The 17060-nt window shown below is 44.1% G+C and overlaps 1 protein-coding gene across 2 annotated transcripts in view; it reads right to left on the bottom strand.

Moving 5' to 3' along the window:
• PDE4B (phosphodiesterase 4B) overlaps nucleotides 1-17060 on the bottom strand; it is a 534189-nt gene that overhangs the window by 43309 nt on the left and 473820 nt on the right. For both annotated transcript variants that reach the window (XM_030205673.1, XM_030205672.1), the window contains exon 6: nucleotides 8893-9005. In XM_030205673.1, the coding sequence (XP_030061533.1) occupies nucleotides 8893-9005 (113 nt within the window). The remainder of the gene's footprint in view (nucleotides 1-8892; nucleotides 9006-17060) is intronic.

The following is a 17060-nucleotide window of genomic DNA, read 5'->3' as shown; positions in this document are numbered from 1 at the left end:
TATTTGTACTAGGGGCAATGGAGGGTTAAGTGACTTGCCCAGAGTCACAAGGAGTAGCAGTAGGAATTGAACTCAGCTCCCCAGGATCAAAGTCCACTGCACTAACCACTAGGCTACTCCTCCACTCCAATGTAAATTGTCTATGTCAAGTTACACCTTTTGTATACCACCTTGGATGAATCTTTTTATAAAGGTAGTTAATAAATGCACATAAATAAATAAGACAGAAAATCTGTCTATAAATGGCAGGCAAAATACAAGTCCATGATACAAAGGTATCACAGCCCGCAAAGAGTGTACAAACTTTGATAGATTTGTTTCCCTGCTTTGAGGGTAAACACAGTGGGTAGAGGGCAACCCCACAACTCCTTCAGTGTGAGATGAGAAGAGCAGAGCTGACCAACCCCCACTCCATGAAACCTCTGCTCCTTCCTACAACTTGTCAGTGAGTTTTACTGCTGCTCTTACACAGTTAGCCCTGACGCTAGTATGGTGCAGTGAGTTGGCTTCTTATCAAAATCCCTCTTGAGGTCACTTCCTCTTTTCTTTAGAGAAAAACCACACCAAATAATGAGAAGAGGCCACCTCAGAGACCTGAATGAGGTCAGAGAAGCCACAGAGGTAAATTACGAGAAAAGATGAAGAAACGAGATGGTGGGGTAGAATGGACCTAGGCTAGAAAAAGGACAATTTTAGTGGGGGAGAAAAAATCAAGAGTGAGAAATATTCTTCTGTATGGGAGCCTTTTTTCTCCAAAATTTAAAGGGGGAGGGGCCTTCTCTCCTACAACATTAGCTAGAGATCTGTAAAAAATATTCATGAGTGAAGCGAGTTAGGCTTTGTGAAAATGAAAACCTAAAAGGAATCTTTTTGAAGAAACTGGTGAAAAAAAATAAATAAATAAAAATGACTGTTTTGGTGTATTCAAAATATATCACACAGTTGATAACTAGTGAATTTTGCTTTTTTTTTTTCTGCCCTGTGTCTGGAGGTTTGATTAAGGGGATTTTAAAGTAATTTTCAGTACCAGAATATTCATAAACATATTCAAAGAATAAAATTACTTAACTTAGGGGTTCGTTTACCAAGCTGCGGTAAAGGGGGCCCTGTAGTGTTGTTGGCATGCTGATTTGCCGCATGCCAAGACCCCCTTTGTCCACAGCGGGTAAAAGGAGTTTTTTTTTTAAATTAAAAAAGGAAATGGCCATGTGGTAAGTTACGCACTTCCCACGCAGCCATTTCCTGGGGGAGCCCTTACCACCTCCTGACAGTAACTGGGCAGTGTGCGGTGCCCCTGGCGCTAAAGAAATAAAAATAATTTTTGAGCAGCAGAAATGGCGCATGGCGCGCACCCAAGTGGTAGCCCAGCGGTAGGGCCAATTTGCCACGTGACACTGCCACGGTAGCCCTACTGCAGCTTTGTAAAAGGGCCCCTCAATGTGTGAGTTTTTGTGGAAAGAAGATAAACCTTAACACTTTACTAATTATGAAACAGGTATGTTGGATACAATATTAATTTATTCAGTTTCTTTTTTCCTTTTATCTTCCCTTCCAAAAATCTGTTTCATAGTTCATTATAGGGCCCTTTTTACTAAACTGTGGTAAGTTTTTGCACTTACTGCATGTTAAGGAAAAAATTAACATACAGTAAGTGCAAATCCTGTGTGGTAAAAACGGGGGGGGGGGGGGGGCATTCCTAGAATCTGCCCTAACTGCAGGGGCAACACATTACATGCCTGAGGATAGCACAGGAGCATCCATGCTATCTGCCCAGACACGTATCTTGAGCCCCACATATAACTACAACTAACACCCATGACAGTGCTACTGCTCCCATTCTTGCTCCCTGATTCCCCCTCCTCAGCTTTCCCTCCTAATCTGATCCCTCTTTATGATCAGATTCTCCCCAAACTGCCAATTCAATCCTCCTTTAAGATCAGATTCCCCCCGACATCCTCTCCTGATTGGATCACCCTTCAAGCACTTCCCCAGTGCAAAGGCCCTCCCAAATTTCTCAAGCCAACCTCTCCCCCACCTCTGGATCCCTGGATCCTCCTACCACCCCTAGCACATATCCCAAGGATATCTCTGGTCCTCTAGTGGCACGGGGCAGGAACAGAACCCCTCTGCTCCCACCCCATCAGCTGTAGGTTCCAAAATAGCACTGATGACCCTAAGTGGTAGTAACACTACCTTTATAACACAGTAATACGCTTGGGGGGGGGGGGGGGGGTCATCAGTGTCATTTAGAAATCCAGAGCTGATGGAGTGGAAGTGGAGGGGAACCCCCTCACCCCATGCCAGTAGAGGACCAGGGATTCTCCAGGCTAAGATCCGGGTGTGGTAGGAAGGTCCAGGGGGTCTAGAGGGGGGTGGGGGGGAGGATTAGCTTGGGGAAATATAGGAGGAGGTTGAAGGGAGATTGGATCGGGATGGAGGATTTGGAAGGGTATCTAATCTTAAAAGGGGACTGGACTGGGGAGGCCAGGAAAGTTCAGGAGAGGGAATGCTATTAGGGCTGTGACTATGCTATTGGAGCGTTGGTAGCTCTTGAGGTGTCGGTAAATGAAGCCACTTTTATCAGCAATTGTGATAGCTAGCTCACAGTACTGACCTGTGTGCTAGCTGTCACAACCAGCCACTCCGCCGACCTTCCCATGCCGTGCCCGGTTCCCGCTCCTCGCTCATACCTATGTTAATCAGCTAGGAGAAACTGCTACTGCAGCAGCTACTTTTTCCAGCCGCAGTAATCAAAGCAGAACTAGCTGTGTAGATTTCATTTGCAATATTGGTACACAGTGCCTGGAGGGTCTGCAACAATGCGGGCAGTTTGGTGATGGTCCCCACAGTTGCCTAAGAAGTCACCGAGCAGCGCATCAGCGAACACAGTTGTATCAATGAAAGAGCTGACACACTCTTCCCCTATCTGAAGGAACAGGGGCCTTTTTCCTTGTACAAGTCATTGCGTTTTTAGCAAAGCAGGACCCAGACAGAGTGCTAAGTTTAGTCACAGATCACTGTGGCATGATGGCATTGTATAGGGAACAAAACACATGCAATAGAGGTGACAACTCACTGCAGTACCCACCACTTGCATGAGAAAACAAGAGGAGAACCGAAAGAAAATAAAACCTTAAAGGTGTGCAAGTATATCTTAAAAAATGATTAAATAAAGATCATCGGAAAACAAGATACAGCAATGAACAGTGACCTCATATTGAATACACTGCCAGTGCGGTGTAAAATGCAGAAATAGTAATGAAGCTAATATTACATGAACGTTTCCAAGTTTGGTTGACTGTTTTAGTAAGTTTTGAAGCAATGATTCTTAAAAATGGGGTTTCTCTGCCTTTCTTTGTCTCTACTACCCTCTTCTCTCTCTCTCTCTTGAGCCTTGAGCGTCATCCCTGTTGTTTCTGTATTTTCTAAGTCAGTCAGGATGGAGACAGGAAATCTGAGTCACATTTTTGACAGCTGTGCCAGGCCTACTATCATTCAGAAATGACGTAGTTTGGCTGGGGTGACACAGGGCCAGGAACTCAGCAATAGTAGAGGTCAGGAAGGTAGGTCACTGTTTAGAGTGCTATTGTGCTGGGGGATCAGACTGAGTCTATTTGTCCTTCTTCCTTCTTATACTGTTTTTCTTTCCGTTCCCTTCTCCTCTATATACCATGTAGCCAAAGCATCCTGTTTTCAAAACATCTGGCTGTTTTTTCTGTTAAGGAATTCATGTTGAACTACACCTGACAGACAATTCTCCATACATGGCATTACTTATTGCAATGCAACATTAGAACATTTAAAGATCGCTACTAGGTGGCTTTTAAAGAGACTTCATAAAGGTTACTGCACGTTTTCAGAAAGTTTGGGGGCCAGTTTTCAGACTGTTTACATTGTGGCAAAGTCCTTGGGTACTTTATACATTGTAGACCTTGCACTAAGTTTAAAATAGAACAGAAGATACATACTTTCACTTAAGCCAAGATGCACAAAAGTCCTCGTTATTTATTTATTTTATTGCATTTGAGAGCCGCTCTGTACCGAATTCCATAACGAATCGGTACGGAACAGCTATGCACGAAGGATAGGGAATGCAAATGAGCTGTTCTTTGCAGCTCACTTGCATTCACTAACCCTTCATTAAAAACGTCGGTAATCAGTCCATAAAGCATGCGCAGAGCCTTGCCCCTCTCGCCCCGCCCAAGGTCGCCGCTGCTCCCCGCTTCCTGCTGCATAAAAATCAAAACTTTAGCAGCCCCGGCCCCCCTCCCTTTCTCTCTTCCTTTCTCTCTTTCTCCCCAGCTCCGCCTCCCGCGCCCCACCCCCGCCACCCCCCTGAGGTCATCACCGCCACTCCCCCCCTCCACCGGGCCCCCCTCCGTCTTACCGGGCCTGCACAGTGCCTCTCACCTCTGTGTGAAGGCGCTGCATGGGCAAGAAGAACAGCTGATCGCCTCTTCGCCGAGTCTTCGGACGTCTCTCCTTTCCTCCAGGGCCCGCCATCGTCTGATGTCAGATGAGGGCGGGCTCCTGACTAGCGCCTTTGCTCCCTCCCGATCCTTTTTTTCTTTTTTTTTAATGCAGGGGGAGCGGGGAGCAGCGGCGACCTTGGGCATCAATAAAGGATGCTCCTGACGAGCGTTTTTGCCCCCTTCGCGATTTTTTTTTTGTTTTGACATTTACGTTTTTTTACATTTAAGCTAACGAGAGGTACAGACCTCTCGTTAGCTTTCCGGTAGTTTTCCAGCATTAGGGCAAGCGGAAAACTTTAGTGCATCTCATTTCAATAGGGTTTCTACACAATTTGCTCATCTGCATTCCGTTTTCGTTTGCTGCTACCGTCGTCGGAAATTGGGCTTTAGTGCATGCCAGGGTAGGAAAACTGTTCGTTAAAGGCTCGTTAAAGCCTCGTTTAGTTTAGTGCATCTTGCCCTTAGAACCTTGCCACGGATACAAAGTAACTGCAGCCTTCTGCATCTCCTTTGAATTCAGGTTATTTACTTATTTATTCACTGGGCTTTATTAACAGTCTCTATGTTTTGTATTGTGTGATTTAGATTCTGCCTTTATCCATCAGAATGCAAAGTGGATTACAAAAAAGAACAACTTCACATTAGAAGGAATTTACAATTCTCAATTTACTACTACAAAAATAAAACATAACACTGTATAGATAATAATCCCCTACAATAAATTCATCTAAGCTACTATCACTGTCTAATGAATATGTTTTAAGAACCTTATGAAAAAGTGTAAGAGGAAATTTTATGAACCTAAAGAGATTCACCCAAGGTGGTCTACTCCTGGTTGTTCTTCATGGAAAATAATGTGCAAATGTGAAAATGCAGTCCATTGGTGTTATTTTCCTCCTGTAACCCAAACACGCTCCTATCATCGCCCCCCCCCCCCCCCTTTCAATGAGGACAAAAGACTAAGCACTGTGGAACAGTGCCTGTACTTTCAGGTGCATGGAGGGAGAGCAATCTTCAGAAGGCCAGTTTATAGCGGTAAATTATTATTAACTTATGTAAATGAATTTGAAGCACGCAGATAGAGGCTCTAATCAAAATCTGCAGCTGAAAACAAACATCTAAGTATGGACTCCATACACAGGAATTTCCAGAGGTAGCCTGAGCAGAGCTGGGGTGGAGTATTTTATAAACTATATATGTGTGCACACAGGGAGAACAAGCACAGGTTTACACGTTCTTTGGAGCAGGAAAGATTTGTGCACCCCTGGTTCTGGGGACCTAGTTTAGATAGACACATAGGTGATTGAGGGGCCCTTTTACTAAAGCATAGTGAATGCTAATGGACACTAACATGCACTAAGTGCCATAAAACAGGACACACAACATTTAGTGTGTACTAATATTTATTAGTGTCCAGTAAAGTTTAGTAAAAGGACCCCTAAGTTACCTTTATAAAATAGGGCACCCAGCATTTAGCGTGCACTAATATCTATTAGTGTGCAGTAAAGTTTTGTAAAAGGATCCCTAAGTTACATTTATAAAATAGGACACTCAGCATTTACCCCTGGATCCTAAATAGGATGCCTAGCGTTCCACGCCAAAATCCAAGTGGATTCTATAAATGCGTGCATAACTTAATTGGCTTAACAAGCCTATCAGCACTTAATAGGCAATAATGAGCACTAATTGACAACAATTAGAATTTACGCACACAAATCGCTAAGTGTATTCTGTAATGCAGAGCACCTAAATTTTAATGCACGCAGGCAAAAAGGGGTATGGTTATGGGTGGGGAAATGGACCTTTCATGGGCATTCCAAGTTTTACGCTTATAGTTATAGAATATGGTCCAGTGCACAGAAATTTACACGCTGGGATTTATGCCATGTTTTCAATGGTGTAAATGGATGCGCATGGTGCTAGGATGTCAACTAAGTGCATTCTGTATACCGCGCCTAAATCTAGGCATCGCTTATAGAATACAAGCCGTTGAGCCCTTAAAACGGGCAAGAAAGCGGTCAGAGCCCCGCCAGGTGCAGCCGCCTCGGGGGATGGTGGCAGAGGAAAGCGCCCGGGTCACAACAGCAGCAGCAGCTCATCGTACCTGTCGGAGACGGAGTGTGGTCGGACAATCCCCGCTTACCCTGTGCTCGCCGGTCAACGTCGGAAGAGATTTGTGAAGTGCTTCGCATGTGCAGAACAGCTGCGCTGCTCTGCACATGCGCGGCACGTTGGTCACTCTTCATTTATATAGTAGGATGCTTAGGCGGAAATGTTTTCCACGTGCGTTTTTTTAGGCGCCATATATGGAATTCCCCCCTTAGTGTGAGTCAACTTTAGTAAAAGGATCCCTAAGTTACCATTATAAAATAGGACACACAGCACTTGCCGTGCGCCAAATCAGCCCTACCGCCGGGATCACTCAGGAGCCTATGCAAGTTCCTGTTTCCGGCATGCAGTGATTACAATGCTAAATACTTTTCTATTTTCTACTCGGGGGGGGGGGGGGGGGGGTGACCAGCAGTATTCAGCGCTGCCCGTTTACCGCCGGAGCCCCACCACCTCATAAATAGGAGGAGGTAAGAGTTCCGCCAAGGAAATGGCCACGCACTGATGCTTTTGGCTTAGCGCATGGCCATTTCCTTCCAGAAAAAAATGCCTTTTACTGGTGGCGGTAAAAGGGGGCCTCGATTTGAAGGCAACCCCCACCCCTCGCAGCGCATGCCATTTCCAGTGCTACGAAAATATTTTCAACTTTTTTAGCACTGGTGTTTACCCAGCGGTAATTGGGCAGTGCTGCGTGCTGTCTGGTTACCGCTGGGTTAGCGCAGGAGACATTACCACCAACTCAATGGGTGGCAATAAGTGCTCCCCCCTGAAATGGCTGCATGGTTACCGACGTCAGACAGGGGCGGGCCCAGCAGGAGAAAGACGCACCATCGAAGCTGGGTGAAGGCAGGCATCAGGCTTTCTTCTTGCCCGTGCAGCGCCTTCGGACAGAGGAGAGAGGCGCTGCATGGGCCCGGTAAGAGGGAGGGGGGCCCGATGGAGGAGGGGAATGGCGGCGACGACCCCAAAAGGGGGCGGGGCACAGGACGGAGGATGTCGGGAGGCGGAGCTGAGGTGAGAGAGTAGTGAGGAAGGGAGGGGGGCAGGGGCTGCTCGAATTTTGCTTTTTCGGGGTGGGGGGAGCGGCGGAAAGTGGGGAGCAGCGGGGGGGGGGGGCAAGGCCGTCCGTACAGGACGCTCCTGATGAGCGCCCTTGCCCCCTCCCGATCCTTTTTTTATTTTTATTTATTTATGTTTTTCTGACATCCTTTGGACCAATCACAGCGCTTTTAGCTCTGCTAATGCGCTGGGATTGGCTCAAAGTTTGTTTATTTTTTCACAATGATTTTTCCTGGCACAGAGCTGTCCTAACGAGTGGTCCAGACCTCTCGTTAGTTTTCCTGCCTTTTTCCTGCGTAAAGGCAATCGGAAAAGGTTAGTGCATGTCGTTTCAATGGGGTTTTCACACTAATTGCTCATCTCCATTCCGTTTTCGTTAGCTGCTGGCTTCCTCGGTAAAAGCCCTTTGATGCATGCAACGGATCAAATTTTCCTCGTTGGAGAGTCATTAAAGGCTCATTTAGCTTTAGTGCATCTGCCTCTGAATGACAATAGCCCTGTGGTCTTGCCAAGGCAATCCAATAAGTTCTTTTGATTTCAATGTTGCTAATTACAAAATACAGAAAATACAATGCTGGCACTATAATAATTTTTTTAAGAATGTAAGTTCTAAATAATACAGGAAATTGTGTTTTAATAAAAGTGAATTCTATACGCTTAATGATGCACACTTAGCTAAAGTGAAGGAAAATCTGCCCGTAAGTATACAGTGGCGATTTTGGGAGATAGGTAAGTTGGTGCTACTGTTGGTTGGGAAAAATAGAGTTGTATCAGGAAAATCTGTTGGTCATTAAGTGAAAAACAAAAAAACGTGTACATAATTGTCAATGCTACACTATAAAACATTTTGAACAAAAAGAAAAATTATTACAATCCACAAAGTTTTCATAGTATTTGACTTAATTTCAAGAAACAATGTCAACCTATGGAAGAGCAAATACCTTAATTATTTTGGTGAGAATAATGTAGATTTACCCCGACAATATTTTTTGAAATTAATATTTAACAAAAGTTCAAAAGGAAGCAGAACTAGCTGTAAAGTAGACAGAAATTCCACTTTAGTACTTACAAGCGAAAATTAACATTTCTGGGGTTTTTTTTTTTTTTTTACTTCTGCTTCACAATTCACACATTCCCAATCGTTAAAACGTGTGAATAGAAATAATGTTTGACCCCTCGTTCTGACAGGCACAGGATAACATTGTGCATTTTCAGATGACGGCATTTGAACCAGAAAACCGATGGAGCTTACCTTATTCGATGCCATCTCGCTGACCGAGCGGTACGTCTGTATGGTTTCCAGTTGGTCTAAGCACCAGTCTAATTCCTCCAAAGTTTCCATTGCTAATTTTTGATAAGAGTCGTCTGTAAATAAACACATAGACAAGTAATCAGGCTTCAGCTGCTGTAGGCTGTCCATGGCAGAGTCGGTGTCACAGGCCAGCGCAACAGAGCTGTAAGTGTTGCAGTGCTCCTTCATCCTGCGATCTCTCTCTCTCTCTCTACTTCCTACTTCTTAGCACTCTCCAGCAGCACAAGCCTCGCTTCCTTTCAGTGACTGCTGCCTGTGGCTTTTTGCTTTTTTCTCCTGCCAGCTTTGAAGACGGGATATGTGTGGTGTCAGAAGGAACTTCCTCGGAACGAGCTTATGGGCGGGACTAAGTCTGACAGCTTAATCTGCATAAGTGTGAGCTTTCACACCGAGCCTAAGAACAAAGCACTTCCTCCAAGACAGAGCCTATTGGTCATCCTGGAGTTTCTCCTCCAGCAGCGATCAAACTTTTTTTTTTAGCTGACTGTGAAACACTGCAGACGCCAAGCTGACTAAAAACTTACTTCAGGGGCTGAGGCTTTCCTAGACTTTAACGTCGAAGCTAAAGAATTCTCAGATTTCTAATGTTTGTAGTTTTTCCACTTTTGTTTGCAGAAAACACGGTTTCAGGCGTCATCTCCTCCCCCCCACACACCCCCAATACACATTCACCTTTCCGGCCCTCCTACCAGTCAGCAGGATAAAATTGAAATCCATACCAAATGAGGTCTCCCTGTTTTTGAATGAATGCACAGCTTTGCGGCCAAAAGAACCTCGTGCTCCACTCGTTTTATCAAACAATGCTCAGCTTCTCTTTATTTCATGCCAAATCCGTACAGGATGGATTCAGCAGAGGTGCCACAGTGGTTTGTAGCTGTCTTCTTTTTGGGGCTCTTCCTTACAATTTCTTTCAAAGGCAATGTGTCCAAATGGGTTAGTGTTGCACATACCATGACAGTAATAAGCCAGGGCATGTGGAGTATGACCCTGTCTCTCAAATTTACTGCTAATGCTTGCCTTAGTACTTGTATCTTGTTAAAGAGATCTTCCTTCTGTAGGTCATAGGACATAATGGGCCGGATTCAGTAGGTGTCACCAAAAAAATCCACACAGTTCTGTTCTATAAAGGGCACTCCGGGCTGAGCATTCTTTATAGAATAGCAGATTCCTTGTGGACTTTTCCTGTAGGAAAGTATCCAATCGTTTTTAAACCCTGCTACGCTAACTGCTTTTACCACATTCTCTGGCAACAAATCCCAGAGTGTAATTACACATTCAGTGAACAAATATTTTCTCTGGTTCCTTTTAAATTTACAACTTCTTCAATGCATGCTCCCTAGTATTTTTGGAAAGAGTAAACTAGCAGTTCATGTCTACCCGTTCCATTCCACTCAGTATTTTATAGTCCCCTCAGATTTCTCTTTTCCAAGCTGAAGAGCCCTAGCTGCTTTAGCCTTTCCTCAAAGGGAAGTCGTCCCATTCCCTTTACCATTTTCATTGCCCTTCTTTGTACCATTTCTAATTCTGCTGTTGGGCTCATTTTCGAAAGAGAACGACACCTATCTTTCGACATAATCAGATGATGGATGTCCTTCTCACAGAAACGTCCGAATTGGTATAATCCAAAGCCAATTTTGGACATCCCCAACTGCACTCCATCGCAGGGATGGCCAAAGTTCACAGGGGGTTAGTGAAGGCGGGACTTGGGTGTGCCTAACACTTGGACGTCCTTGACCCATAATCGAAAAAAAAGGACGTCCCTGATGAGCACTTGGATGTTTTCACCCAGACCTGTTTTTCTTAAGATTAAGGCACAAAAAGGTGCCTGAAATGATCAGATGACCACCAGAGAGAATCGGGGATGACCTCCCCTTAGTCCCCCAGTGGTCACCAACCCCCTCCCACCCTCAAAAAAATCTTTCAAAATATTTTGTGCCAGCCTCTATGTCAGCCTCAGATGTCATACTCAGGTCCCTGACAGCAGTATGCAGGTCCCTGGAGCAGTTTTAGTGGGTGCAGTGCACTTCAGACAGGTGGACAAAGCCCCATCCCCCCCTACCTGTTACATTTGTAGAGGAAACAGCGAGCCCTCCAAAACTCACCACAAACCCACTGAACCCACATCTAGGTGCCCCCCTTCACTCGTAAGGGCTATGGTAGTGGTGTACAGTTGTGGGGAGTGGGTTTGGGGAGTTTTTTTTGGGGGCGGGGGCTCAGCACACAAGGTAAGGGAGCTTTGTACCTGGGAGCATTTTATGAAGTCCACTGCAGTGCCCCCTAGGGTGCCTGGTTGGTGTCCTGGCATGTCAGGGGGACCAATGCACTACAAATGCTGGCTCCTCCCATGACCAAATGGCTTGCATTTGGTCGTTTCTGAGATGGACACCCTTGGTTTCGATTATCGCCGAAAATCAGAAACGCCCATGTCTAGGGACGACCAAATATGTCACTTTCACCCCTCAGTAGATTCACTGTCAGGGAAATCTCATAAGCCTGTTGCTCTCAATGAGCCAAGACAGGGTGCAGAGCTTCCTAAGACCCCGCCAGCCAAGCTGCTTTCTGCAGAAAGAAATGCAGCATTTTATTTCACTACTATTATTTAACATTTCTAAAGCGCTACTAGGGTTACGCAGCGCTGTACAATTTAACATAGAAGGACAGCATGTCTAGGCAATGCCGCTGTTGACTCTGCCAGTTTTGCCCTTAAAAACAGGAAGTCCACATTAGAAGGGGCAGGACTAGTAGAGCCATCAGTCGCATGGACTAGACAAAGAAGGGCAATGAAAATGATAAAGAGGATGGGACGACTCCCCTATGAGGAAAGGCTAAAGCGGCTAGGGCTCTTCAGCTTGAAGAAAAGGCGGCTGAGAGGAGATATGATAGAGGTCTATAAAATAATGAGTGGAGTTGAACGGGCAGATGTGAAGCGTCTGTTTACGCTTTCCAAAAATACTAGGACTAGGGGGCATGCGATGAAGCTACAAGGTAGTAAATTTAAAACGAATCGGAGAAAATGTTTCTTCACTCAACGTGTAATTAAACTCTGGAATTCGTTGCTAGAGAATGTGGTAAAGGCGGTTAGCTTAGCAGAGTTTAAAAGAGATTTGGACAGCTTCCTAAAGAAAAAGTCCATAGACCATTATTAAATGGACTTGGGAGAAATCCACTATTTCTGGGATAAGCAGTATAGAATGTTTTGTACTTTTTTGGGATCTTGCCAGGTATTTGTGACCTGGATTGGCCAGTGTTGGAAACAGGATGCTGGGCTTGAAGGACCTTTGGTCTTTCCTAGTATGGCAATACTTATGTAGCTCTATACCTTTATACCTCTTTCATTTTTGCTGGAAGCAACAGGGCTATGAGGGAGAGGGGAACTGGAGAACAGGAGGGGAGGGAAGGGAAGGGAAGGTAGAAGCTGGACCACAGTGCAGGGATACCAAGGGTGGCCCATCCTAAAGAGTGAAATTTAGCATCTCAATGGGTAAGATTGAAGGTCAATAAGTGAGGTTTTTCTCACAGTGCATCTGGGATATAAAGCCTAAGGAAGCATGGCTGGCTACGCTTGTTGATAGGTAATGCCTTCATGTCACCTAAAATGGATTTCTCTCTCATGGGTGACGTTGCATATTTTAAATTCAATTATTTTAAGCACTTACCAACACCAAACCACATACATATCTATGGAAACAATTCTGCTGTGTTTAAAGCTTCCTAAAGAGGTAATGTCTCATAATTTAAACTTGATCAGACACAAGTCTGCAATAAAGACAACCACCTTAAAACATCAGATCTTGCAAAATGTTCTAAAACCCCGTTTGATGGTATAATAAACTAAAATTATATTCATGTTTTGATGTCACTTCAGTAAGGCCAATACACAATCCCTCCACTGCAAAACACTATGCACAAGTTTGTGCAAAAACGCATTCAGAATCTTACCGTACCATAACAGCACTAATTCCCAGGACTCACAGCAACAACCTTATGCATGAAAAGACAGCACTGAAAATATTACACTGAGCCCCAAAATATCTAGTGAGAAAACAGAACAAACAAGAATGCTACAGATCTCTACACAGAAACTGTATGATAGCAGAATAGGACATCTTGGTCACACACGTAATACATAGACTCCACAGGACCACAGAACAGTAAAAAAGATATGAGAGCAAAGAACTGAACTGGAAACCTCAAGAAGTCAGACTCTGCATATACAGAAATACTAGGGATACAGAAGTGGAAATGCAAGGTATCAGAGACATGCATTTCCAAAAGCTGACTTATTCCAATGAATTAATTGTTATCTGAGCATTTTAATTTTCCATTTGCTTTGGCCCCAATGTTTCTTTTCTGCTTTCTCTGTTGTTGTTTTTTTACCTGTCTTTCCAGGGTCTCCTATCTATTTGACATTTCTTCTCCCTGTATGTCCACCATCTATCTTAACTCTATATCCTTATCTGTCCTGTCCAGAATATGTGTCTGTCACCCAGTGTGTTTTTTCTAGCAAAAAAGGTGCCAATACTCAAATGCCAGGCCACCCTTCAGGGTTGGGGTGATCACAGAGGGACCCACCCCACAATAGCCAGGCCCTCTGCAACCAGTCACATAATCTATGACAAGGCGGAATTGGTGTGTAGAGCCTGAGCTCTTTCATTAAAACTTGGGGACCATGGGTCAATTTTAGCAGACAATGGAAAAGGTTCCGGTACTCAGTACCCCAAAGTACCCCCTCAAAAAAGCGCTGCTGTCCCCTAACCTCCCTCCATACTCAGTATCGGCCATCTTAGTGTCTCTATCCTCCTCCTATATTCAGCATCTCCCCTCTTTGTCCCTATCTTGCCCTCTCCTGCATATCCTGTCTGTGTCCCTCTCCCATGCTATTTCAAGCATTGCCCTTCTGTGTCCCTAACCCCCATGTCCGGAATTGCCTCTTTGTGTCTCCATCCCCTCCCTGTCCTGCATTGCCTTTCTGTGTCCCTGTCCTTGCCATGTCCAGCTTCTTCCCTCTCTTCTGCAGCCCTGCTCTCCCATCCTGAGGCCAGCATCTCTCCCTCTCTCTTCTCTGCCCTCTTGCAGTCTTACATCTCTTGCTCCCTGCCTGGGTCCAGTGTCTTTTACCCTCTCTTAATCCTCAATCTTGTCTCTCTCTCTCTCGCTTCTCTTCTGTCCCCCAGGTCTAGCATCTCACCCCCTTTCTTTCCCTCCCCCAGTCTGGTCTCTCTCTATCTCACTCCCCCTCATGTTCTCCCTTGTGAATCTAGCATCTCTCTTTTATTCTCCTTCCCACCCCGTGGGTCCTGCATCTCTCCCACTTTTCTCCCCTTCCCTTCCTGTAGTCCTTCAAACTTAGGGGCCATTTTACTAAGGTGCAGTAAACGCTAACGCATGCTTACCGCACCACAAAAGTGCTTACCGTGGTAACTTTTGCACATGCGCGTGCTTCCCACATGCTAAAACAGAAACTTTATTTTTTAGCGCTGGGAGTGAGACAGAAGGCAGAGAGTAAGTGTATTCTGAGCTAATCGGTTAGTGCAGCTACCTTGATGTGCACTGACTGATTAGCGTGTGGTTAGCTCCTGAGCTCTTACTGTCTACAAAACAGGTGTAGTTAAGTGCCATTAATGCTGAAAATAGAAAAATCAGCCATTTGACCCATGCCGAAAAAATGGCTATGAGTTAGACCTAGAATTTTTTTTCACAACCAAACTGATTAATTTGTACTAGTATAACAACAGGGTGTCTGTGTTGCTTATAGTGTAATTTTTTGTCTGAGACCTTAGTTTGGGGTTTCAAGCACACCAATTATTTACGGTGAATGCTTAAAGGCACCCGACTGGTCTGTTTAATGTGCTCGTGTTTGTAATGAAACCAAGTTTTTAGAAAATTCTTTGTTTTTTTTCTTTTTTCTTATAATTTATTATTTTTCCTTTCTTTAAAGTTATATTATGCTATAAATTTACTTAGCTTTTTCAGTGAAAGCGTGGTATCGGCTTCAGAGGGATGTTGTTCCGACATGAGTCATGTTTCACCGCCTTGCGGTTTTTTCAAGGATAACCCCTGGATATAGAATAAACATTTAGTTACCATTCAGTTATGTATATGCAGTTGTTAGTAACTACTGAAAGCAAGATCACTTTTTGTTAAATGGTTATTCATATCTCTTCTTGTTGCTCTGCTAACATGCCGGCCGATCTGGGATTTAAAATATGCCAAGATGGCGGCTAAGTGTTCGGCTTCTAATTTAAAGGTCTACCTTTGGATGACATGGCCCAATAGGGAGGCTTGAGTTCTGAATAAATTAGGGCTCGTTATTTAAATGAGGATGGACCATTCTAGCTCTGCATTTAAACCCCTAGGGGTTACTGTATTAAGTGTATAAATCCAAAATTGTTCAGGGTAATTAAGCAATCTGTCTGTATGGCCTCCCTCCCACCCTATTTGTACTATATCAATTATTCGCCATCTTATATCTTGTCAGTTGTGAGAATGTTGTTGCCAGTGGATCACTAACGGGGCTTGTAGATTTTCTGTGTTAATCCTTGATTTGTTGTCGTTTAATCTCAGTTTTATAGGACGTCCACTTCTGCCTACGTATATTAAGTCACATGGGCAGAGTATTGCATAAGTGACATTTTTACTTTCACAGTTAACCTGGTCTTTTATTTTGAATTTATGAGAACTAGATGAGGCCATCCATTCTCGGCCACCCTCATTTAAATAACAAGCCCTAATTTATTCAGAACTCAAGCCTCCCTATTGGGCCACGTCATCCAAAGGTAGACCTTTAAATTAGAAGCCGAACACTTAGCCGCCATCTTGGCATATTTTAAATCCCAGATCGGCCGGCATGTTAGCAGAGCAACAAGAAGAGGTATGAATAACCATTTAACAAAAAGTGATCTTGCTTTCAGTAGTTACTAACAACTGCATATACATAACTGAATGGTAACTAAATGTTTATTCTATATCCAGGGGTTATCCTTGAAAAAACCGCAAGGCGGTGAAACATGACTCATGTCGGAACAACATCCCTCTGAAGCCGATACCACGCTTTCACTGAAAAAGCTAAGTAAATTTATAGCATAATATAACTTTAAAGAAAGGAAAAATAATAAATTATAAGAAAAAAGGAAAAAACAAAGAATTTTCTAAAAACTTGGTTTCATTACAAACATGAGCACATTAAAGGGACCAGTGACAAGTTGGATGCCTTTAAGCATTCACCGTATATAATTGGTGTGCTTGAAACCCCAAACTGAGGTCTCAGTTAGACAAAAAATTACTCTATAAGCAACGCAGACACCCTGTTGTTATACTTGAAAAAATAGCACTAGCATATGGAAATGAAGGGCTTCTTTTACAAAGCTGGGCTAGTGATTCCCGCGTGGCAAATGAGAGGAAGCCCGTAGGAACTGAATGGGCTTCCTCTCATTTGCCGCACTGGGAATCTGTAGCGTGGCTTTGTAAGAGGCCCAAAATGTGTTATCATGGATAAGCAGCCCCTTGGTGATTAAGACAGGCTGCTTCTGGCCAGCCGTAGAACCTTCCTTCTGCTAAATCCTACATTCTCTTGTGCAACTCCCTATGTCAATACAAAAAACACACTTCACTATAATTGTGCTCAGCTCTTTCAATAGCTAGATCCACTATGCAATCTGACACTCAAAATAATCTGAAAAATGGGGAGGAAAAAGCCTCAGATAATGCAGGTCGTTTCAATCACTTCAATAATCCTGCTGCATCAATGACCATGTCAAAGGCTGCTGTAAATGCAATTAGGCATCAATCCCCTACTAATCTATAACTTGAGCATGTGACTCCTAGGCACGCTGCTAACCCACCCATGCTGATCTCATGGCCACGCCCCCTAGAAGTTGCATATGGCAGAAAATGAATGTACAGCTTCTAGAATAGCGACTAAGGTCAGCTGGTGCAACTACTAATTAGTGGAAATTAATACCAATTGAAGCTGCTAACTCTAATTAACAGCCAATTATTTAATTAAGTTGCACATGCAAATAACTATATGGGCACCCGACTTTGCATGATAAGCAGAAAGTTGGGCACCCAAGTTCATAGAATTAGGGGGTTAATGTCAGCAAGAGCAG

The sequence above is a fragment of the Microcaecilia unicolor genome, chromosome 6, assembly GCF_901765095.1.
Source record: "Microcaecilia unicolor chromosome 6, aMicUni1.1, whole genome shotgun sequence".
NCBI lineage: Eukaryota > Metazoa > Chordata > Amphibia > Gymnophiona > Siphonopidae > Microcaecilia > Microcaecilia unicolor.
This window is presented reverse-complemented; position numbering and strand designations above follow the sequence as displayed.